A 26943-nucleotide genomic window follows, 5' to 3' on the forward strand; every position below is an offset into this window, starting at 1 on the left:
ACCTGCCCACCCACCTAACTAGCTACAAACATTCACCCAGCTGGACACGTCCATCAAACTAGACCTGCACACCCACCTGGAGCCATCCAACAAACTAGATCCATCTACCTATCTAGATCCACCCACCCAGCTAATCCAGTAACTGATGAATCCATCAAGACCCCATCCACATGGCTAGATCCTCCCATTCACCTAGTAAGATCCACCCATACAGAACCTCTGGCATACAAACACACACACACACACACCTAGACCCACCCAAACACCTGTACTCACCAACCTAAACCCACACACATCCTAGACCAGTCACTCAGTCACACCACATTTGTTTAGTATTTGACTGACCTGAAGGCCTCACATATGGTCTTATCACACTACAGCACACTTCCACTGAAAGCTGCTGCTCTTATAGAGACAGATTGTGTGTTTAGTGTATTGCTATTGTGTTCAGGATGACAGCGTTGATAAGACAGGAGCAGAGAGAGATGAAACTGGGAGATATAATTACCATTGAGCATGAGCAGACCATCGCCCCCAGGATGTGGACATCCCATGCGGCCTGAATGTGACAAGAGAGCAGATACAAGAAAGCTACATGAGACACAGGGACAAATGGAAGATATGGGTGCTTTCTATGAAAACCAGAGTTTATGCAACACAATGAACAAAACAGACAAACTATAAAATGGTGTTATTTAACTATACAACACCTAGACACTTTACTACCACACTTGCTGTGAGGTTGCCAGTCATACAAATATACTCCATTGTCCAGAAGTGGTAGCTGAGGTATTTTTAACGCATTAACAGAGACTGAACATATGCAAGTAATCAATCCTATTTCAGACATACTCAGACTTTCCAGACATGTTTGGTAGTAGTTTAATAGAAGATGGCAGTCTAACAATGCTAATAAACAGGCCCAAATCGGATCTTTTTTGGCCATGTATGCATGTGCCTTTGGTCCAGACTTTAGTTCGCAGCCCGTTTCATACCTGCTAAGTTGGGTCAGACCAAATTGAAAAGTCAGAAAATCCAGAACAAACAAGGCAGATGAGAAAGCATGTTCAAACTCCTGTAGCAGTTCTGATTCTTAGTATACTCTGATTGTATTTAGGTTGAGTTCTGATAACCTGGACCAAAAAACATATAACTTGATATGCCAAAAATCTGATTGTATCCAAATTGAGTTTTGACAGTCTGAACAGAATAACACAGTAAATCATATTTCTGTACATTGGATATAACATGCTAACAGATTTGAACAGATGCATCTCAGTCAGGACACCCTGACTTCTCAAATCAGATTTTAGAGTGGGATAATGCTGAACCTCTCGCTGCACAGCCATGACTACACAACACACTACTGCAGATTAAACCAGCCTCCTCGCTGAATTTCTGAATTTGTCTGATGCAATGTAAGAGTGTGATGTAAGAGATCAAACCACATATAATCTGATGACATATTGGGAGAGTCTTTTCATCCTAACCTAACATGACCATTAAGGAAGTGTTAATATTAACTCATTTTTGGTAAATTCTTTTTGATGAACATTGATATAGGAACATGAAATATTCAGACTAAAGAAAAAGAAGTAATTAAATATGTTTTCCCTTTCAGACTCTGGGTATGTTTACAGTTTCATTTTAATGTACCTTGACCTTTATCCAAATTTAATCCTGTTACTTAAAACACATTAAGTGACCAGGTGTAAACAGGGTCTTATATATTAGGATTTGAACATTTTGAAGCATGATTTTCTCAATCAAAAACCTGCTAAATAAATGAAACAGTACATTTAGTCCATTTGTTGTGTGTTTATTCACTGAAGCTTCTAGAAGCATCACACAAACCACTGTGCCATGTAACATCAACCACAATTAAACTTCTTTTTCTCAAGATCTAATGTAATTTCCACCACAAGTCCTAAGCCTTCCAAACCTCTTCTGAATGGCACCAGCACCTTCAGACAATTTCAGAATTAGCATCATGCAAAGTAACATATATAAGTCATCACACACTGGTCTTAAACTATCAATTTGCTAGTATTTGACTAAAAGAGAAGGAAAGAGGGGTGGGCGGGGGGGGCGAACCCAGATGATTGGGCAGGAGTTCGGGGCAGCTTCGAAAGAAAGAAGGAGGAAGATGGAGAGGAGGTGGGTGTGAGGTTGTTCGACACTCAGGTCGGAGAGAGGGAGAGAGGGAGGAGTAAGGGCATCCACTTATTCTAAAACTCTACTCTGATGCCTCTGATCATGTCCTCGGTGGATGGTTATGCCTATTACTATTACCAGTGTAGGAAGGACTGTATTACTTAGGTGTTCCCAAGCCATCCCCTGATGTATTAAAAACTTGCATAATGCTATTCTATGACCTTTAGCGTGACAGTGTTGTGTATATATATATATATATATATCTTGGCTGACTGACAACCTTTGGGTAGGGGTGAAAAAATGTGTTTAAATGTTAATGTTCCAACAAATGATTGGAATTTCTAGATTGTTTTGTTGCACTGATCATCTGCCAAAATGCTACAGTACAATCAAAAAGGCGCTACAAAGAGTTCTTTGGTTGATTCTAGCTCATCAAAGAATCCTTTGTAGCACTTTTATTATCACGAGTGTAGCACTGTACAAGCAGATACAAATCCTCTTCCAGAGAATCAGTTTTTCAGTCACTGTTTCATTTTTCCCATCCTCTCTTGATGCTCCGCTCCCCTGCACGTCCTGATTATAATCAACTCTTTATTTCACACACTGGTGGAAAATAACTCGTAGGACAGATTTAGATTTAGAATCAGTTATTCCTCTTGCGTCTCTGCAGTGAGCGCTGCCCCGTATGTCCGCTCCATCTGCTCATGCAGACTGGGTGAGAAAACAGATAGAGAGGGGGCGAGAGAGAGAGAGAGAGAGAGAGAGAGAGAGAGAGAGAGCAGCACTGCAGCACTCTGCCACTCCCATATTACAGGCCAACACTCAGCTTCAGATCTGGGGACAATAGATGAGGTCTCTCTGGGATTCCAGAGGAAGTGGTTTTGAAAGACGTCTGAGCTTTGTGGAAGACCCTGTTTCACAGATTTACTCTCAGAGGTCCACAGTAATGGACAGGATTTTTACAACCTTCAAAGCTTTCCTAAATGATTATACTTATGTGTCGATGTCAACACATAAGTATTAAGTTATAAGTTGATATTTGTGCCGAATATAATATGAGCCACATATTTCAGTTGTCCAGTTGCCGAGTATAAACAACATTTGTGAATTTGTCCAATTCTGCATGACCGATACCAAACCTTAGCAGATTCTACCATACATCAGCAGAGCTTGGGCTGATTTTTTTAATGCTATATGGGTCTAAAGTTATATTGTGAAGATGTTAACGTAAATCAGGAACACAAACCCAGACAAACCAATCATAAATACTGTAAATCAAATCACTCATGAGCTGATTACAGTCTTAAAAATAAAAGTAAAAATATAATAAAAAATAAAAATAAAAATAAAAAAATCCATAGAAGGAACCCTTTTGGTTTCACAAAGAACCACCATTGTAAGAGATACACTATAGGTTTAATTGTTTTTGCACACCCTATTGAATGCTTTAAGCTACTTTCAGTTTGCCCCCATTTCTGACATAAAACCCCTGGACAGCCGAGACAGTTACTCCAGCAAAAGCAGGATCTTTTATTTTTTATACTACCCATTATTTGCAGCGTTATTAGCAGGGGTAAATGGCTAAAAGCTAATGCCAGGCAAACAGTTGAAGGACCAATCAGAGACGGTCCAACTGGAGAAAATGCAGTTGTGGGTCTCCCTGCAACAGTCAGGGCAGTGAATGAAGCTAGCAGGTGCTAGGCGGGTGCTATGCTAAGAGTTACAACCCTAGAGCTAAACCCTGACCTACTGGCTACAATCTTTTCAGCTAGCTAACCACGTACTGCTTCAAGGGGAACAAGAACAACAGCACTATTGTTTATAGATAACACTGTGTCCTTCTGTCTCAGAAACCAGCTAAACAAGTCTATTTGAGATTCTTAAACAACACAGTTTGGTTAGAGGATTAGTATGTGGTGACTTAGGCACCATGTTTTATTTATGTTTTAAATACAATTGCTGGGGTATAAGATTATACTGTTTGTTTATTAGCTACATTAGCCTTGCATCTCCACAATAAACATATCTTGTAAAATCAACTGTAGGGGATTCTAGTGAGGTCAACAAAAGAAAATGCAGCTTTGAGGGTCTACATGATGACCACAAACTGGGTGAAGCTAGCAGCCACTATGCTAACTATGCTCAGCTACAAGAGTCTATTTAAGATTCCTAAACAAATATTCTACTGTTTGTTTATTAGCTTAATTAGCCTTGTAGCTTTAGTGTGAAGCTAAAAGAGCAAACATCCAACACCAAGCATATCTTGGAAGATCAGCTACAGAGTTTTTACCTGAGGCTGACAAGAAACTGCAGCTGTGAGTGCCTACATTATAACTGTGAAGCAAGTGAAGCTAGTGGTGCTATGCTAGAAGCTAAAACCTAGCCCACTGCACCTCTTTAGCTATAGCTAAAGCTAAACGTACCCTATCCTGAGAGGAAAAAAATAAGACCCAACGATGACAACACTATTTTTTTTAAAGATAAGCAGCTACATACATATATTAGAGATTCCTAAACCTCCGAATTAGGCACCTAGTTCACATTACTGTAAATGCAATCATCATAATAATCTACTGTTTGCTTGTTTGTTAGATACATTAAAGGGTTTTACAGGATTTTAAAGTGAGGCCAACAAGAAAATACAGCTGTGGGTTTCTACATGACAACCGGTACCTTACCAAAGCTAGCCTACTGGCTACAATTTTTTTCAGCTACAGTTAACCACACTTTACACCAAGAGGACATTATTGTTGTCTTATATTAAACACAAATTTACAACAAAAAGGGAAGCTAACCAAGATGAGAATTTAAGTGTTTGTTAGCAACAATAGTTACATAGCTTCAGTGCAAAACTAAAAACAGACCTTAAGACACCAAACTTGTTTTGTCAGATTGACTACATTTAGTTTAATTTCTCCAAGGCATTCTAATAACTCAAAAAATCCTGTTCATCTTGGTTGGAGAGTTTTGTATGTTGAAAGCTAAATAGTTTCCCTGGTTTTAAATCTAAATAGAAAAACTGCTTATTAGTAACCACAAGCTCCACAGGAAGCAGGATGTGGATCTTACCCTTGAGAGGGTCCTGCTCTGCCCGGATGATGTCAATCAGAGAGCTCTCCAGTGAGTGCATGTTAAGACTGTCGTACATTCTGCTCCGGTCCTGAGAAAGAGAGAGACGTAATATATTAGTCACAGCATGTAGTAATTTACTTAGCCTTATCCTCTTCTTATGCCACACGTTAGAGGTGAGCAATATGACTGTAGGTTTTATATTGTGATCCATCTTCTTATGGTATCTACAATATCATTTATTAAAAATTATATCAAGTATGACAAATGATTTTTAAAGAACACAACCCCAAATGCATGTTTTGTGACAAAGAGTTTGATTAGTCCGGTTAAAATAAATGAATGACAATATATTTAATATATTTAATAAAAGTCACTGCACTGATATATGGCCCACCCCTCATTGAGATTTTCATTAGATTTTAATATAAGGCAATTATCCAACATGATACCAATAATCACTCCATATATCCAATATAATATGTCTCCCGTAGATATATTTATTGGTAAATGCGAACAGTGCAAATTTTCTGTGTACTGCTGTAATGCACTGTAAATAATATCAGGATATTTCAGTGCATTTTTGAGATTTCTATATAAAAACTATTATAGCGATATGATTGCGCACCCCTTGTACTCCTAGCAGAGATCCTATTTTTTTGTTTTATAAACCCACCTTTAAAGGAGAGAGGGGGTTATTCTGAATTCTGCATTTTTTTTATTAGGTCTCACTCTAATTCTTAGATGGTTCTCTGCCTGTTTAAATGGTTGTTCGCACTGAGAGACAGTTTTTTGTAGACAGTTCTGTGGAGGATGTTCTAAAACATTGTTTTATATAGCAGCAAAATGGGTTCTACCATGGTTATGTGTCAAAACATTAATATAATGTTAAATAGATGTCTATTATTTTAAGTCATACTTTAAAATTGGCACATTTTTCCCCCAAAAAATGGCAGTGCATCTAATGTATGAATTTTACCAGTCAGGTTGTAAGGAGCAATAAAGCCACTCTGCTGAAGTGCAGCATTATACAGGAGTTTCAGTTTAGCTCTCCAGCACCGTGCCTGGAGCAGTATTAGCTGCTAACCACGCTAATTACTAGCTCTTTTGCCGTTTAGAGGTGAGTATTATCAGTCTGTAGCCTGCTGCTAACCCCGGCTAGCACTGCTGGAGCATCATTAGCATTACCCGCTAAGCACGCTAATGCAGCTTGAGAATCTAAGCTTACTGTAAATAAACGGAACCACTTTACTCACCCAAATAAACAGGATAGAAATCTGGGTAGATTAAGATTCAGTGCTTGTTTGACTTTGAAAGAAAGAATTACAGTTTTGTTTACTTAGCTTAGCTTTATTTAACTACCCCACCTACCCCATAGAGGCGAGACCTGCTGAATTAGAAGGAAAACATGGTGACACCTCTGTTTCTTAATAGTGTCCCATAATGTGCCCTGTAGTCCGGTGTGCTTTATATATGAAAATAGATTAGAAAAAAGATGTTTATTGATAGTGCATGTTCTTGTTTGGTTGATATACTGCCCCAAAAATAATTTTGATAAACAATATTTAGGGGCCTTTTTTCCTGATATAATGACAATATAATAGTATGTAAATTTAGTTAGACCATTTAAATTATAATTTATAGGTCCTATTAAAAGAGATTATTTACTAAATGAACCACTTAGCCCACATACTACAACAACATAATCCATGTTCGGTATAGTGCACTACATAGTGAAGCGGCTGTAATTTGGGACCTAGCACAATACCCTCACCATAGAGACACACCATAGTGACCTGTCGCCTGAGCATTATAGGATTACAGAGAGTGTATTAATGTGGCCAGGAGCATGCTGGGACATTCCTTCTGCACTGGTTCACGTGAGCACTGTGTGTTTATAAAGCAGCAGTGCTGCAATGGATCCCCCTCTATCCCTGGAATAACAGCAGAGGTGAAAATGTTGGCCTTTTGGACACCCTGCAGATGGCATGCCTGTATGTGCCTGTGTGTGTGTGTATACTGTATGTGTGTGCGTGTGTGTGTGTAGGCCTGATAACATCTCTTTCTACTTTGCTATAAATGTCAGAAGGGCATCCCCTGCCACTCTGATGAAAACAAGTCCACAGATGTGTGGGAGGACGCAAGGGGAATGTTTACTCCCCTCAGCCCCTCCATTACCCCTTCAGAAACAGAGACATGGGTAGGTCTCTCACACGCACACAAACATACACACACACAAGCATTATATATACACAAACAGTATATATATATATATATATATACACACATACACTGTAGTGTGCTTATGTGCTGTATTTAGAAACACACTACATACAGTATGTGTGAACAACTGCTTTGAAATCCACGTCAGGGACAAAACGTTCTTGGACGCTTTTCAGTCCACGGTCACCTAAATGTGCTGAATGACCAACAACATGAACCTGCTAAGGTTAAAAGAAGGTCAGTTTATATTCGGTTCAATTCCAGGTTAATGATAGAACTGGAAAACTGGCCTGAGACTCTGTAGGCGTGTTTTCCAGACATAGGCTGAAGCTAAATGACTGTGCTAATGGCAGCTCCACTGAGAGTACAGTACTAGTGCTATATTATATAGAGGTTCAGAATAACAGCCCTAAAGTCCATGACCTCTGGACTCAGTTACCAAGCGCTAGCTAAAAGCTCTCCATCCTGCAGCAGTTTATTTAAATAGCCACTTACAGAAATCCAGAATTTCTAACTGTACTTATCTTGACATGGTCAAAATAATGTTCTGAGAGTTCTGTACATGAAAAAGACAAATAAAAAGCACAAACACTGTTGTTCCTTTTTCAACAGAAAATTCAGAATAACGTAGTGTTGTTGATACTGGAGAAAAGCACATCACCTCCAGACTTTGCTAGTCATGGGAAAACATGTTACACCAAGGACTAAAAACTGAAACTTTTCCTGTGTCAGTGTTCACAGTGGTGAAACGTGTCTTATCTTTATTGTCTGCTCTGTATTGGACAACCTCTGCAACAAACTGGAGTTAAACACTCATCACAAAGTAAAAAAATACTTATCTATTTACTGGTAAGATTTGAAATAGCCAAACCAGGAGAAACAAATTGGGGCAGGGCTAAAATCTAACAGGTTATAATCTTTCAACAAGCAAACAACACATCAAGCTTGGAAGACACAACAATAGAGACTAATTACTAGAGTTGGCGTGATCACCAATCATCTCTCAGCATGATCGGCCCATCTCAATAACCAATCAAGGGCGGGGGCAGGTAAACTTGGTCATGCATCCTCATGTAGGGATTCTGTAATATTCTGTGCATTGTCTCTAAACATAAAAATGTACTTTACTTTTTGGAATTGTGAGAGCTACGGCAACTCAGAAAAAACAGATCCAATAAATCTGACCAGCTCTCAGGATCAGAATCTGAGATCGCAATTGTGATTTGTGGGATAAACGATACAAACGATATATAGTCAAATCATATTTCACTAATAATTACAATGTCTTTATAATGCTACAGTTTCCTGTAATGCTATGGGTTCCATAAATTGCATATGTAAACAGGTCAGTAATGGCTGTGTTTTTTCACTCTGAAGTAAAATAACAGGGTGGTAAATTGGCTTGTTAAACAACTTTTGAAAAACTGTCACCCCAACTAAAGCCAAAGCCAAAATACTCAATAAATGCATTCTTTAGCACATTTAACAAAACAAATAACAAGACAAGTTTGGATAACCATGCATTTCAACACACCGGTCTCTGGCATTGCTTTCAGGAGCAGCAGGCCTGTGGTGGATAATAACAGATTACAGTAGCCCTGCTCTCGCTCCCTCCCCGACGCCATCGGCCGCTTAGAGCTCGGCTTTAGCTCAGATCCGTGGGAAAAAAGAATGCACGCACTGAACGAACGCCCTTAAGCTCAGGCAAGCGCACCAGTCCTATTCCGCTTTTAATCTTTCACTGAGGAACGTCCAGCTGCTCTCACTGCAGCACAGACAGAGGCTGATATCATGGGTCTTGGCATCAGTGGTGGAAATAAAGCAAGATACAGAAGGACGCAGGAGGGTTTACTGTGCAGAACATCCACCACTGGGAAGGTATAATAAACAGTCAGACTACCGGGGGAAAATTCCATGCTATTAATGCTCCCAATGAACAGAAACCATTAATAACTAAAGTTAAAAGAGATTACAACATATCACATAAAATACTTTAGAAATAGTGGTGTAGGCAAAGCATCACATTGAACACGCTCTTGTTGAGGTAATCACTAAGCTAGTGCCTGGTGATGCTACACTCATGCATGCTGTGCTAGACAATGTTAGCATCTATAAGCTGATTGAACAGAACTGGTAGTAAGTGTTCTCCTCCAAGCATGTTGAGCTTTGTAAAACATTGCATTAGCAAAAGTTCAAAAGAATGCAGTGCTGTTTAAGTACTTTGGATGCTATGAAGCAGATTGGTGGTACTGGTGGTACTGGGAAGGTGGTGAAGGATTCCAAACTATTGGGTAGGAATGGAAAATAAGTACACTAAAGAAAAAAAAAGCTTTTTCCAAATGATTTGAGTATATTTGGGTATAGTTGAGTATATATGTAGCTAGGCAATAAGAGACATTTAGGATAAAGATATATAATATGGGAATTCTGTGCCAATGTTAATATCCATTTGTAAATATCTGCCAACGGCAATGCATAAACATTTATAAAATATAAAAAACTGTCCTGGCACTAGTATTGTGTTGCAGATTTGAAGTCAAATCAGTAAGAAGTAGTCTTTACTTTCTTAGCAATAGCTAAAACATATTAGCTTCTATTGCCTTTTAGCAACATTAGCACCTTGTAGCTTTAATGCAAATCTAAATCAGTTCTTGTCTGATGAACTTCACTGAATATAAGGGGACGTTTGTGTAAATAAGATTTTTGCCCAGACTGTCTCCCCTCCCCCCGGCCTTTTCCAGCAAGACCCCCATGTGCTCTGAGCTCAACGCTGCAAGAAAGGTGCTGGTGAAGCTAAAAATAGTATTAGCATTAGTGTTGTTGCCAAAAATAAAGAGGTGAGAAGCAGCTGAGAACCAGGTGAGACTCGCACACACAGTCTGAGCTCACTCTGCTATTACTAGGATTTGAAGCTGAAGCTTTGAAAAGTTTTGACAAAACACTGAATTATTTATTGTGAAAAGCTGATGGCAAAAAAGATCTTATCCACCAATCCCACCAAATCTCTGACCTTAGAATGAATCAGTTCAACTAGAAAATGATTAGGAAATCAATTTTGTGCTCTGTGAATCTTGAATTATCACATCTAAATCCTTGATCTCACAATGATCCTATTTAATTATGAATTATGAAAAGTGTTTCAGAATAAAACTCATTCAGAATTATTTCAGAATTATTCATTTTGATTAGGATTCAGCACTTTATACGCTCTCACTTGAAACTTTCGTACCTCACAATGATTCAATTTGATCATTATTATTTATGAAATAATTTATTGCTTCATGAAATCTCACATCAAGCTTGAAATCTGACCTCAAATGCTGAGCGGTATTGTGACTCTAGTGATTTATGATTTAATGCTTCATGAAGACTTGCATCCAAATATTTGACATCAAACTGATTTGATCCAAATTTGATTCTTTATTAAAATATTCAGTGCTTAATGAAATTGTTGGTGATTCAATTAAATTTAGGAAATTATTTAGTCCTTTAGGAAATCTCATTTACCTTTTTTAAAGTTGATTTTATTTTTACATATGTCTGTAAAAATGACTAATAGTTCTATTTAAGTCAAAGTACAAAACCTTAATTTATTGAATTAATTATAGTTGATAACTTTACAAAGTGCAGCTGATTTGCTTTCAGATAAGTGTATTTTGACACCTATAACCTCAACATCAACCTCCTGCTCTTTCTCATTCACCCTCACACAGCTGTTCTCTCTCTTCTCTCTCAGACTGAGAATGACTCACATCACGTTCTAAGGTTCTGGAGAACGAGGCAAACGGAACCCTGGGAAGGAAGGAGAGCAGAGCGCAGGAATGTGAGGAATTTTAAACTTCGGGAAAGGTGCAGGAATGAGGAACAGGAGAAAGTGACAAAGCGCAGTCGACTGAATGGAAAAACAAGCCGGCCTGCGGCCCGGTGGCGGACGGAGTGCTACAGAGATCCTTTAAAGGACTCTGCCATGGTGGAGAAATGTTGTTCTAGCTAGGCTTATGACATAACATCATAATGAGAACATGGCATATGCTACAGTTACCAGCAGACCTGTCACAAAAATTACATTATATATAATTTATTGTATAATATATGAACTTAACAACATAAATGAGCCCTACTCTCATTTAATTAATGATTTATTGATGTTTGTAATTTTTTTTCACACTGCAATTTGCAATGGATTACTATGCTGTTACACTATATTACTGTCATTTTAAGACCATTTTATGACACTTCAATAATGATAAACTATTGCAATAATTTCTGGGACAATATATCATTCAAAATTTTGTTTTATAATGACAGGAACTATTACTATGGATACAAAAAAAGACAAACCCTCGGGCCAATTTCAATTAAATATTACAGCACAAGGCTAAATGCCATGACAGCAGGATATTTTTGCTGGGATTGACATTCAAAAAGAAGGTGCATTTTCATTAATAGTAAGGAACAGGGGGTTGCTATGCTTCCCTTCTAATTTAGCAGGTCTCGCTGCTGAGGAAGCGCCTAAGTAAACAAAACTGTTATTCTTAAAAAGAACAAACATTTTCTTTCAAAGTCAATCTAGCACTGAGAGTAAATCTACATTTATCTACACATTTCTGTGTAGAAAACAGTTAGCTGCTGCGCTAGCCGAATAAGGTAGCACTCAGCACTAGTAAATGCCGGCTGACAGCACTAGACCGGGAACCCCTGAGTGTTCCACTAAGCCAGGGTGCTATAAACTAGCAGTTTGGCCCACGTTGATTGGTTTAACACGGTAAACACGCATTTTACAGTCCGATACACGCAACTCTGAACAGCAAAAGACCTAGCGCTTAGCTCGGTTAGCAGCTAATGCTAATACTGCTCCAGCCTTGGTGCTGCAAAAACTTCACTGAAACTCCTGTATAATGCTGTTTTACTACTCCTTACAACTTGACTGGTAAAAATCATACATAAGGCGCACCAGATTATAAGGTGCACGGTTGATTTTTGGAAAATATTCAAGATTTATTGTGAGCCTTATAGTGTGAAAAATAATAATAGTAATAAAGTTGTAGTAGTTTCCATTATTCAACATGTAAACCCTCATCACAGCATGTCCCAAATAAAAGATTACACCCTCTATTGTTGTTAATCCACAGTGGAAACAAGCATCTAGCCATGTTAATGCATTATTACATTACATCGCATTCTAATTCTGGAGTTTGTATCTGGAGCACACTATGTGACCAAAGATCTGTGGACAGTTGCACCCCCCATGTACACTAATTGTTCAAATATTTATAATAATAATTATTTAATACATTACATTACATTACATTATATTTGGCAGACACTTTTGTCCAAAGCGACTTACAATATTCAAGTACAAAAGTAATAGAAGTTAAAGGTAAAACATTTTTAGATAGGGTTTAAAGGAGGTCGAAGGGAAATAAAAAGATAGGGAAGTGAGGAGGGGAAGAAGGAAATGAGGTTAGAAGTAGTTAGTGTGTTTAGAGGTGTTAGGAGAGTAAGAGCTCTTTGAAGAGCTCAGTCTTCAGGAGTTTATTAAAGATAGTGAGAGATTCTCCTGATCTGGTAGTAGAAGGTAGTTTGTTAGAGGTGTTAGGAGAGTAAGAGCTCTTTGAAGAGCTCAGTCTTCAGGAGTTTATTAAAGATAGTGAGAGATTCTCCTGATCTGGTAGTAGAAGGTAGTTTGTTCCACCATTGGGGAACTTTGTATGAGAACAGTCTGGATTGCTTTGTGTGAGTGTTTGTTTGGCAAAGCGAGGCCGGGAGCGCAGCGGCCGGGAGGTAGCTTAAGCCTTCAGGAGTGAATAATAATAATATATAACTAATATGAATACAAGAATATGACAAACCCTCAAACCAATATATAAAAAAATCATCTAATAACTAGGACTGTACTGTTGATGTGGCAAATATAAAGAACTGTGGAGTTTGGGTTCCTTATTGCTACAAAGGGACATGAGTAATAGTGTACTACAGTTGTAGGCACAAGGCTTAAGACCACGGCTAAAGATAATTTATACTGGCATTAACACTTAGTAATAACTAAGATGTAGTAATTTTTCGTTTTTACCCACTAGCAAGGATTCCTTCATTACGCAACGCCACCGGTGCTGGGATGGTAAAGGCTAGCATGTACTTCCTCCAAGTTACAGGAAGATAGCAATCCACTTCTTTTCAAACAGCAGCTCACCCAACATCTTTGAACAAACAACTCAATATGCTTGCAGGAGAAGACTTACTGCAAGTCCTGTTGTGTCAGCTAATTCCAAAAAATCTCTTGATTTCTGGGTAATCTAAAACAGTGATCTTCCCACACTATTTATGTAGTGTGTGGAGTCATATCTTTAATCCTCCAGAGGTCTCCCAGTGCAGTCAGGGTGGATTAAGTATTTGTTAAAAATGCATAATTACAACTCTGTTTTCTACAATGTGGAGTGGACACTGATTATCTGATGTGAAACCTGATGCTGATGTCAAGAAGTTTTTTAGAGGTAGTCAGCAGGCCTTATACACTGACATTTCAAATGCCATGGGACAAGAACAAATACTGTGTACTGTGTCTTTTGCCATGTATATGGAAGCAATAGACGTATCTGAAATATTTATGCATGTGTGGCATCCTGCATTGATTATGGATGCTGGAGTCATTTGTCTGTTCACATAGACACAGCTGGTCACAGTCATTAACACCCACCGCACTGTCCACTGGGAGAGGTAATGCCTTCTATGCCCTATTCCCAGTACACATGTGACCCTGTGGTATAGAGAATACAGCATTGGGATCCCACTGAGACACAGTGTGACACTCTTTATACAGCTAGATCAAGATATAAGACAGACCTAGAAGAGCATAAGAAATATTGGACGCCCTGAAATAACACCCATCCTACACTTAGTTGGTTCGACATCTGTAAAATGATACCTAAACAACAACATGCCAATGAGTAATTTAAAATCTGAGAGGCTCACAAAAAAGTATTTTAATTCCCTTTAAGGTCTGATCTTCTTACAGTATGTTCAACCTCCTAAACGAAAGGTCACGCCCTCTGTTGTTGTTAATGCTAGGCTTTGTCGCCTCAGGCAGCAAATTAGCCATGTTGCCATGTTAGCTGTCCACAATGGAAACAAGTATCTAGCCAGGTTTAATGCATTATTACACTGCATACTAATTCTGGAGTTCATATCCGGAGCACACTTTGTGACCAAATGTCTGAAGATAATTGCTCACCCCCTGTACACTATTTGTTCAAATGTTTTATAGAAACCCTTTATAATGAGTGCATTCATCTACTTTATATTACACCCACTGCTAACCCATTTATAGATGTGCAAATGTATACAGATCTTGTCCAGTCTCAGAAAAGAAGTATTGCCAATAGGACACTATAAAGCAAATTAACAAGGGGTATTAAGTCCCCACAGCACTGGGCAAAAGCATGGTAAATGACTGTGACCATCCAACATCATGGTCACAATGATTCAGAAAGAAACAAAGAATGAGTATGTCCACTGTAATTCCAGGCCCCTATCTACCTGACAAGAGAGAGACCTGTAAACTGAAACTGGTTGCCAAGCTAATGTTTCAAATTACAAGGCACTCACAGACATTCTGCAGTACGATAGGATTATAGGACAAGTACAAGTACTGCATGAATGAGTTAATCATGGCATAGATGATTTATTATGGGTTTAGTACCTGGAAGGACTTTTGTAATGTTCTGTTCACTGGCTATCAACATAACATTTATTTTGACTTTAGTATTAATCACATTTTTCAGCATGAGCTGAAAAAGTCCATTAACCTTCATGCAGAACTGCACTGTATAGCTCAGTGTATACTAGCTCTGCTGTGTTCTGATACTCACTGTACTGGGCTGAGGGATGTACTTGTGAGATATGAGATATGAGACATGAGATATGTTAGTTTTTACACACTCTATAAATATGAGTTAGCGTCAGATACAGTAAAACTGATTGATGCCATTCTAATTGACATACAAGGTGGGACGTTCCTCTATTGTAAAGGCAAGCACTTTAAGTTACACCACTTAAAGTGTATAAGATGCCTAACACTATATTCTCCTGCCAGTGTACCATGATTCAAATATACGTCGCACTGGATAAAAAAAAAAAGAAACCAAACCCACAAATGTAAATGTAATTAAATTTGAGTTGTACAACAATGCAACCGTTTTAAAGGCCAGCCTTTGTTGCAGCCAGCACCACCTGACGTCCAACGGCCCCAGGTGATGTCCAGTTCTTCCAGCTGAAGAGACGCGACGTGTACACAGACAAGTGAATGAATACGCACGAGTGAATACAGGTGCTCATGTGTGGTTGAGATGCAAATGAGGTGTCTTTTCTCTCAGCAGACACAATGGTCAGGCTCTGAAAGATCCTCTTACATGCACACCATATCTCTCTCCCACAGTTTATATCTCTCTCCCACAGTCCCTCTCTCTTTCTTTCTCTGTCTCTCAGCAAGATGTTTCCAAAGGTTTGTGGACAACAGTTTAGTCCATCTAAAGTTATAAGCATTAGGCAAGTTTTAAGTTCATTTTAAAGGCTATTAGCAACTGGGGTGTAAGAAAATATTGATATATTGGCATATTTTGGTTGCTGTTTTGCAATAATGTATAGAGTTAAAAACACAGTATTGATTTTTATAATTAAGTGTAATGTAATGTACATGTTTTATTGATTTACATGTAAAGATTGGTGTCAGACAGAGACATTAGGTCAAAAAGTAACCATTTATTTTATTTTATTCCGATTTTCCGCTGTATCCTGATTCATAGCATTCTTGCCAATTCACAGCCCTTTTAGCAAATGTGTTTACTCTTCTGAGAAAAACATTCACACATTGCTTTAAGGATTTGACTGCATTCAGCCATGAAAGCAATATTCTGGTCAGGTATTGATGTCAGAAGATCAGTTCTGCCACTCTACCTCCTCTGGACCGCCATCAATGGACCGCCATCAATCAAGAAAACACCACTTTCCAATACACTTCAACCCCCCTTCCTCACTGACACATCTCACACACACTGGTCGTACCTGCAGAGGCAGCAGAGTGTTGCTGTTGTTGTCGGTGCGGAATACATTCTCCTCCACCCAGGTCTTGGGTCCCAGCGAGGCAGTGGAACGGGGGAACTTCGGTGGGGCAATGACACTGCTGGAGAACGGCTTCTTCATGGGGGAGATCTGGCTAAGGGAACCGGGCACGCCCATACCCCCTCCACGGCGGTGGTCTCTGCCCCAGGACATCCCACCAGAGCTCCAACCACTGCCCTGATGACCACCCCACAGAGACTGCTTCATCAGGGGCTACAGAGAAAAAGAGAGAGAAAGAGAGAGTAAATATATGAGAGAGTGAAGCAGAGAGGAGAAGAGAGGAAGAGTTCAATACAAGGCAGAGAGAGAAAGAGACAGATTGTAAAGAGAGTAAAAAGAGAGAAATAGAAAGTATAAGAGTACAAGACGAAAGACAATGTAAAAGGCAGAAGAAAGTGAGAGAGAGATACTGAGGTGAAAATTTTGAACTAAAATGAATCTGCATCCAGTGAGTGCACATGTAAACATAAGTGAGTGTTCTTCACCTTAATCATTAGTGTGTGTGTGTGTGTGTGTGTAACCCTGGGTAGGCTAGTAGAGAGGCAGTAAGAAGCTTTAGAGCTTTACATCTAAATCTAACTGCCCCATGCTCACAGCCTCCAGCAACACACACACACACTCTCACACACCACTTACTTACTCCAGAAGATATACACTTCATCATTAACCCTTAACATAGCTAAGTGTGTGTTTGTATGTATGCAGTTTACATTGTAAGTGTGTGTGTGTGTTTCCTCTCCACTTTGCATATGCCTCACCCATCTGCACAACCTACAGGGGCCGGGTATATAATTAGACATTGGTATATGGGTGTGTGAGTGTGTGCTGAGCGTGTGTGAGGACAAAATGAGTGTTTTCATGGGAATGAGTGATAATAATGTTGTCTAGACGTTGGGAAAGAAAAGAAAGCGTGAGCTGTTTTCTGAAATGCAGCAGTGAACCCACAACGCATGCATTCACACACACACACACACACACAAACAGATTCGTAGCACAGTAACAATTAGAGCATGCAGAATTGTGTATAATTACACATTTCTCTCTCTCTCACACACACACACACACATATTTTTATAGAATGTTAGGTTGGTCAAGTATGTATATACATTAGTTATCTTTATGTAATAATATTCTCTATGTTTAGTGTCTATATCTAGAAATAAAATGACACGATATTTAAGGGTATAATATCGTTCACGATATTCAAAAATGTTGGCGATATTATCACATATGATATGGCACACCCCTATATAACAGCAAACAGTATTTTAGCCAGTCATGAAATGACCAATATTTCAATAACCGTGTCTCCACACACACACTGTGCACTGCAGTAGGTGAAGAAAAAAGTATGTATATCCCAAATTTATAAAATATTACACATTTTTGTTGTCTGTGAAATGATATATTTGCTTTTTATGCTATTATATTACCATTATGTCAGTAGCATTTATTGGCCTTAAAACGGCAATATTGTATTTTAGCGCAATCATTTATAGGGCAATATACAGTCAACAAATTCTATATGTAACCTATATGTAATAATGTCCCATTTCTATAAGCTATTTTAAAATCTATGTGTGATAATGTGCTCTATATATTACCTAAATGTAAAAGTCACAGGACTCATATGTATAATCTATATGTCATAAAATACATATAACCTATGTATCTATATCGAATATGTCCTATGTATAGTACTAATGTATACAGCTCTGGAAAAAGTGTCCAAGGAGTGGTTATCCAAGTTATCCAAAAGCATTGTGTAAGACTGGTGGAGGAGAACATGCCAAGATACATGAAAACTGTGTTTAAAAACCAGGGTTATTTAACCAAATATTGTTTTTTGAATAAATGCTCTAAATTACTATATGTTTATTTGGAATTTGGGAGAAATGCTATAAGTACTTTATAGAAAAAAAACAATGTTCATTTGACTCAAAAATAAACCTAGAAATAGCAAAATCAGATAAACTGATTCAGTATCTGAAGTAGTCTCTTATTTTTTTCCAGAGCTATATATTAAAATCATTTTATGTATAAACTACATAAGTATCTATTTATAACAATTTTTACCATATGTGTAATCCTCCATATGTATAACCTATTGCCCATATCTATACACTGGTACAATAAAATGGCCTGTATGTATTATGGAAGTGTAATAAATTGCCCCATACAAATACTTGTATGTATTACTCAAATGTAATAATCTGTGTATATATGTAACTTTACACCCCATATGCCTTACCCATATGTAATGCAATGCCCCATATGAATTATTTATATGCAGTACTCATATTATCCATATTATTATGCCCCATATGTATAGCATATGTAAGTATCTATGTATAAATATATATGTGTGTGTGTATCTCTAAATGTTAGTCTCAAAATGTAGAAAACATTTGTGGCCTATACCTGTCACTGCATGTGAAAGAACCACTGGTAAAATCATGTGAGTTCCTCTTACCCTCCCCCACTCCCACAAGAGCACACACACAGGCTGTGGCCTGGGTCGGCTCATCTCAATCCGTAACCCAATGTACTTTAGCATATCCCCTAGAGGGTAAAACAGATTGTAACAGTACAAGTTGTTCACAGCTATGGGTGTAGCAAATTACAAAAACTACAGCTTGATTCAATACATGGTAACGTTTTACATTGAAACAATTCTTCAACGCTTGACAAATAAAACATGGCCGATGATGTACTTTCTTTTATGTAAATATATACATATTCATGTTTAAATGTTCAGCTGAAACTAAAGTGAATATCCCAATCTGTCCTAAGCTATTATACCAAACATACTAGGCCAAAGCTAACCACCATGCTAGCTAACCACCATGACAGACCTACAGTACTTTACGCTACAATTGATATTTCTAAAACAGTTATATAATTTGTTCTCTAACATCCCTATTTATGTCCTTCACTGTTGCTATGCATGTTCTATCTAATATCTAAAGTCTGTTCTATGACTAGTTCTGAGGTTTTAAAGGGAGGGGGTAATTTAGGCTGGTGTCCCATTTACACAGTGAATATTTCACTACAACCCAAATGACCAAACAGTGGCTGTCAGAGAATAATGCCACTGGTAAACAAGTGGAAATGGCTAAACATCGTTGACTACTTTCACATAATGGGCTTAAGCAACACACACACACACACACACACACACACACACACATACACCACTCACGCGCACGACCTTAAGGTCAATGGAATGTCACGTGAATTGTTCCACTGTGTTGTGTCTTTTGGACTACTAAGCAGTACACACCAGCACACCACATTAAATAATTATAACAACTTCAGTCTGCATGACTGACCACATTAACATTCACCTCATACAGATCCCACAGTGTTGGGCTGCATTAATCACCAGAACTACCGTGTGTTATCCTTCTTTTACTATTATTATTACATCGTAGCACAGTCTATAGAAGAATTATAACGAGCCTAATCATTCTAGCTGATCCAGGTCCAGAATATAAAATTCCAACCCTCGGTTTTGTTCCAGCAGCAAAACCATCTAGGCAGTTAGAACAAAACCATGGGATGAACTTTTATTTAATTTCTGAACCTGGACTAATAACCTCTACTGACACCCATAACATAGCTAGCTACTTTTATTTCACTCCATTATCTCACTAGCTATCTCGTCCTTGTCTGTCAGAGTGCATGACGCTCGGTGCATCATGGGAATTGTAGTTGTTTGTCGGGCCTGCTAACTGCGTTGAATTGTTTCTGCTTAAAACTACAACTACACAAAAATGGTTATCAAGCAATTAAAATAATAAATAAGAATTTGGATAACTGTTTTTGTTTTGTTTAAATTAAAACAGGAATATGATAAAAAAATAAGAATATATTATTATTACTATTAGTTACTGTTACCTCCGTCCCTTTAAAAGATAACGACACCCGGTCTTTAAATGGCTAGCTAGAGGTAACTAGGTCTCTAACTACCTCTTTTGTATTTTTGTTCTTGTCACGCACCTGATGATGGTTGTAGTTGTTCCTTTGCTGCAGGAAGGCTCCGTGCTGCTGCGAGGCCATGTGAGGGCTGCCCGGGGAGCGGCGGCTCTGCGGCGGGGGAGGCGGCGGCTGCGGCTGCTGCGGGGAGAAGGGCCCGCCGAAGCCCTGCACACTGACAGCGGCGCACGGGCTCGCCGGCACCGGGGAGAAGCTCTGGAAGAAGCCGGGGCTCATGGAGGAGGGCAGGGCCGGGTAGAAGCTGCTGTCGGGCTCGCTGTTGCTCGGGTTGGAGCCAGGAGGTGGCGGCTGAGGCTGCGGGGGCTGCGGCTGGGGGCCTGGGGGAGGGGAGCTGGTGTGCACCGACCACGGAGCGGCGAAGCCGGGGAGAGGAGGCGAGGCCGGGCCGCTCACACCGCCGGGGTTGGCCATGTCTTGGAGGGGGAGGCTGCTGGAGAAGGCCGCTCCCAGGGAGAGGACCCCGGCGCCGTTGCTGAGCAGGTGTGCGGCGGCGGAGTCCATCTGGAGGTGCCTGTGGAGGGGGGGAGAACCGGCGGAGAGGTCAGCCGGCGGAGCGTCCGCCTCGTACGGCTGCTGCTGCTGTTTGTAGGCGAGCTGCTGCCGGAGCTCTGCGCTCACGGTGGAGGAGGAGGATGAGGAGGATGATGAAGGGGAGGAGGAGGATGATGAGGAGGATGAAGATGAGGAGGAGGTTGAGGAAGGTGGGGGTGGTTTTGGGTCCTGAAGGTCACGCGCGGGGCAAAACGGGGCCTGCGCTTTGAAGTCTAACGCTAGTGCTGCGGTTGTGGCGTCGCCGGCGTCTTCCCTGTCACCGACGCCGCCGTCGGTGAGCTGCTGCGGGCCGCTCAGCCCCGCGGGATCATCGGCGAAGAGAGGAGGGCAGGGGGCCGGGGCCAGCGGGCAGGAGGAGGAGCCGGACAGCGAGCGAAAGGCGGCTCCGCCGAACAGGAGCGCGGCGCTGGTGCTGCTGCTGCTGCTGCTGATACTCGCCGTGTGCAGCAAACCGAAGCCGTAATCACCCATTTATTTGCGTCCGGATGCGATAAAGAAAAGCGCGAGGCGGCGAGTCTTCTCTCTGAATGAAGGGGATAAAAAGCGCACAGTGACCTCTAGCTATAGCATCGCCTCTTTAGCCAGCTAACCTCACTAACTTCCTCCACTTCACGCGCTCCGCAGAGGAAGAGCTCCAGCTCGCCTTTATTTTCGTTATCTGCGGCGGAGGCCGTGTGTCTCTGATCGTCTCTCCGCGCGGCTGATCGGAGGGTCGTCGCTGCTGCTGCTGTTTTTAGCCGCCAGCCCCTCCTCGCCTTACCGGCTCGATCTGCTGCAGCGGCAGCAGCAGTGCAGACACTCTCACACACACACTCACACACACACACACACACTCTCACACACACACACAGTGGATTAAACCTCCCTGATACACGTCACCAGCACGTCATCGCTCTTTTACCCCAGGTCTGTCCTCCCCCATTGCACCCCGTGCCGCAGTATGTGTGCGCGCGTGCGCCTGCCTGTGTGTGTGTGTGTGTGTGAGGACACAGAGCTGAGTTGTACTGTGTTGGGCAGCAGGCCTTGCTGTGTTCCTGATAGCAACTCAAAAAAAATGCACCAAACAGACAAACAGGCCCGCTGCATTCAATACATGACTCTACATTATACTCACCTGCGAGTATAATGTGTATATAAGTCAGAGATGTAACTTGAAGTAGAACTACTTCACTACTGTACTTAAGTCTTAATGCTGTATCTGTATCTACTAGAGTATTATTTTTGTTCCTACTTCCACTTTATTACATTTTTTATGCGCTGCATCGTTACTCGTTATAATTATATAAATGTTACAAATCATTACAAAAAAAAAAACATTATCACTAAATCCAGAGCGATGGATGCGCTGCACTGTAATCAGGTTTGATGAAGCTCCTCAACGACTTTCGGTTCGAACTGTAATGTATTCTCAATCAGTTAGTGAACCTCCTTGACTGTAATGAGTGGCTCGAAGCAAAAGCAAACAGGTGTTCAGCCTGCAACACGGTCCAACATCAGCCTCACAAGCATACTAGCCTCGATAGCGGATACCTCAACATACAACACAAAGAGTCAGCCCATAGATGAAGCTCCTCATCACTGAGTGGAAAAAGCAATCAAGCTGAGCTTATAAGAAGACCACGCTTCTCCTGTTCTGCCTTTCACTCTGCAAACTTTCCACTGCTTTCTGTAATAACTACTGTAATAACACAATACATATCATTTTAGATTATAATACTTGCAATACTTAAGTACATAATGTGTTGAATACTTTAGTACTTCCATCTCAAGTGTGGTTCTTAAAGAACACTTCAACTTCTACTCGTCACTTTTTAAAGAGCAATTGCACTTTTTAAATCAAGTATGTGTCTCTAGTGCTACGTTTATACATCACAATATGAACAGGCTAGCATGTGCAAGAGAGATTTGCAAGTATGTCCACAGTCAGGGTGTGTCACTACAATTATGTAGGTGTACAGCACTAATACAGCTAAACAGCAAACATTAGCCTAGATATACTGGTTTGGCAAGTTAGTACCCAAAATATTAACATGCTAGTTTGTTTTACGCTAACAGGATAAAGTGTTGATATGCCAGCATATGTTACATTAAAGCTATGTTCAGACTGTCATCCCAAATCTGATTTTTACCATGGATTTTTGACATTCTGAACAGCCAGAATGCTATTACAATCGAATTTGTACAGCTGCGTCTGGGCACTCTGGTCATTCAAATCACAAATTTCACCATGTCTTTAGCATCACTCAAAACGCAACAACCTCATCAAATCCAGAGTGACTGAGGAGCAGGGGTCCAAGAAGAGAGTAAATGTGTTAATGTTAATAATGCCAACTTCAATACCACAGCAACCCATTCAAATACAGTATGTTTGAAAGCATGGACATGTGATCATTTGTAAACTGACTAGGACAGCCTTATCAAAAGCCAAAATACCCTGCATTCACACTAGCAGGTAAACAAATCACTCATGTCACCCCAAGTGCGTATCTTGTGGGTGTGTTCGAGGCCGTGAGCATTGTCGTTTGTGAGTCTGTTGCCGTGGCCAGTTAGCATGCTGACTAATCTTGAAAGCTATCTATTGAGCAACCAACCTGCAAGAGACACCAAATGTATTCTGTTTTCTTCAGCACTTATTTTCTTTTAGAAATTGTTCAGTATAAATGCAGAAATATATCACAACCACAGATCCACACTATAAAGAATACAAATTAAATTGTTGGTAGGAACAAAATCTCGCAGCAACCTCAGGCTCCCATGTCTGCAATCATTCTAAATAATTTTATTGTCCCATCAGTTTAGAATATGGCTTCATTGCATTATAATTCACCTGCATAAAGTAAGAAAGTCTCAGTCTCAACCCTATTTGACGCTGTGTTGGTTGCTGCTTTTTGCTAAATCACGGGTCACCTCTCATCAGCTAATAGAATTCAGTAAACCTTAACTGATCCTGTATCAGCATTCTTACTCTAAGATGTTTGATAAATATATGCCATCCTTAACTTTGCTTAACTTCCACTTTACAATTCAGACACAATTAGGCATGATTTATGTAATTAATATTGCCCTAAAAACATGAATAGGGCGCCATTTAGGATGCAGAACTGCATATTAAAACCAAAAAGTAATGCTAACTAACTAATGCTGTCATGTAGTACATGTGTAATATAGTGAAAAGTGTCCAAGTTGAGAATTCTAAAAAAATGTATATCCTGATGTAATTTTTGAGTTTTGAGTATGGTTTTAATGGACATTATTGTCCCACACATGCTTGCACACTAGGCTGTGTTCCCTTAGACCCCCAACCCCACTTCCCGCAGGGCCAGGAGATCAAGCCAGTAACCTTGGTCCCAAGGCCAATTCTCTAACCTTTAGTCCACAGCAGCATCCTAGAAATTAAAAAAAAAAGGCTGCATCCCAGTTGCATAATACAAACTAATGCTATGAGGTATATATATTATATACTAATTTTAATAGTTCAACTTTGGCAGGTGAGTATCACCCAAAAATATTTTATACTAACAAGATGCAATTGATCAAAAACTAGAACCTACGCAGTAGCACAATAAATCAGAGTCTTATTTTATGTGGATGGTATATTTTAGGCTCATATAAATTATCTAGACAAAGTTAAAGATGTTTTTATATTACAGCTGCAGCACAGTCTTAGATGTAGCTGGGCCATTATCAGAATACTGTGCATGTTGGTCCTTTTAACTGATGGCAATTAAGCATTTTATAAGATCGGACACCTTTGTATCATTTTGTTTAAAATATTATTCTTTTGACTATTATATTTATAAGACAAAGGAATCATATCTTTCTAGATTTTTTTTTCTTTTTTTACTTTTTTACTTCCTGGCAGCACCCTTTCATTACAAGCCCGGGGCAAGCTATGCTTTCTTGTGTGCACATCTGTACACATTTATACTGACCATTTCTTTTCTGCCTACTTATCAGTATCTCGGAGAGAACGGTTCATTATAAAACCCCATAAACTGATGAAAAGAGATATATTCTGAGCCCTTAATAGATACTAGTGCAGATATATTACTCTCTCTAATACAACTGGTGTACATGTTACTTTATTAGTGTCATAAATTAACATTATTTGTGTCCATGAGTGTAAATAACAAACAAAACAATGATCAATAATTACTGAGAGGAGAGAGATTTTGCAGCGGGCAGATGGTCGTTTAGTTATATTACAGCACACTTCTGCTCGCTAACAGGATCATTCAATACTCTCCTTCTTTCTCTCTGCTTGTCTGCATCTCTCTCTCTCCACCCCCACTATACACACACACACACACACACACACACACACACACACACACACACACAATGAGTGGGCCAGCTGGTCTTTAATTGTAGGTAAAAACTGAGCTACCTCATCTCTATAGGATGACAATGCTTAAATTAGATTTTGTGTATCTGGTTATGTCTGTGTATGTGTGTGTGTGTGTGCGCGCACATGATTTTCCACTCTCCTCGTCATCATGTTACAGTCGCTTCCCGTATGCATCCAAAATGGCCAGTTTGATCACCCAGTTTTCAATATGTCTGAAATGTCCAGATGACTGATACGTTTGATTTGCTAGATCTGAGCTCTGTTGCTTTATTCTTAATTTTAATGATCATATATCATCAGCTTTATGTATTTGAGTAAACACATTTACAAAATCTGCAGACTAATTATGTGGTGTATTATTAAATAACCCTTTAAACCACACTTTAGCTGACTTACATGATTACTGGCATAATTTAAATTGATAGCTTCTTGTTTTTGCATTAGAATTAATAATTGAATAATAATAATGCCATTTGTGGTGTTCTTCATGTGTTCATTAGGTTTCTATGAAATCTGTGTTCAGCTTTCATACTGTGTCAGCCATCTTTAATACAGGACCATATATACTACAGTACTAATATATTACTATTAGTATTATTATTGTCGTTGTTGTTATTCACTGTATGACTGAATGGTTTGAAACAGATAACTGTATTTTAGGCCATAAAACCATTCGGTGGGCGGGCCTAGAGATGTAAGGTTCGCTGACTGGCTCCACATTTGCTTCATTTTGGTGCCACAAGAGCCCCAGAATCTTAATATTTACAGTACAGAAAATGGTGTTGTCTGTGTCTTGGCATGTGGAGGACATGCTAGCTCTTTTTGCTGCCTTCGTGTAGCATTTGCAGAGTGTATGCTGTGCTGCTTTTCATACAAAAAAAGAATAAGCAAAATAACTTGCAGTTCTCCAATTAATATTTAGTTAGTATGCTCTTAGGTAACACTTGCTAACACTGAAAGCGCTTTTAGATACTGGATTAGTGTTCCTTTTTAACGTGTATGTTGGAATTTCCAAGTTACAAGTAGAAATCTCAGCTGGAATGCCCCCACACGTCAAATTACCTATTTATTTCCTATTTTAAGTCATGGATGAGTCTCGCCAATCAAAGTTCAGATTGTAAAATTTGCTGCACTGCACATCAACAGTAGTAAAACAGTAGTGTTATACGGTTTATTATCACTTCTATATATTTGTGTGTCTCATTAAATCAGTCGTACTCTTAATACTGCCCAATTGTTACCTGTGGGCATGTTTTCATGATGTTTGGAAGCACAAAATAAAAAATACACTGCAAAATGCTTTGTTAACTCCATTGCTAACATTGAACAGTGCTAACAATGACAGCCTAGAACACAAAAGAGGGACATATTTTGGTGGAATTCACCCTAAAAAAAACACTAGGAAATGATTGTTAAACTGTTAAACTAGTGATAAACACTAGCTATGTCTTTAGCTAACTGCTAAAATAGTGTACAACTAT

General features: G+C 39.5%; 1 protein-coding gene across 3 annotated transcripts in view; it reads right to left on the reverse strand.

The window, feature by feature from the left end:
• cpeb2 (cytoplasmic polyadenylation element binding protein 2) overlaps positions 1 to 22132 on the reverse strand; it is a 36706-nt gene extending 14574 nt beyond the window's left edge. The window contains exons 1-4 of one of the 3 annotated variants that reach the window (XM_007233404.4): positions 20566 to 22131; positions 16507 to 16776; positions 5224 to 5314; positions 509 to 559 (exon numbers count right to left, since the gene is read on the reverse strand). In XM_007233404.4, the coding sequence (XP_007233466.3) occupies positions 509 to 559; positions 5224 to 5314; positions 16507 to 16776; positions 20566 to 21585 (1432 nt within the window). In that variant the 5' untranslated portion in view covers positions 21586 to 22131. Of the gene's footprint in view, positions 1 to 508; positions 560 to 5223; positions 5315 to 16506; positions 16777 to 20565 lie in introns of all 3 variants that reach the window. The other 2 variants (XM_015601322.3, XM_022687072.2) reach the window with 2 other exon arrangements.
• Positions 22133 to 26943: the final 4811 nt, after the last annotated feature.

The sequence above is a fragment of the Astyanax mexicanus genome, chromosome 13 (genome assembly GCF_023375975.1).
Source record: "Astyanax mexicanus isolate ESR-SI-001 chromosome 13, AstMex3_surface, whole genome shotgun sequence".
Taxonomy (NCBI): domain Eukaryota; kingdom Metazoa; phylum Chordata; class Actinopteri; order Characiformes; family Acestrorhamphidae; genus Astyanax; species Astyanax mexicanus.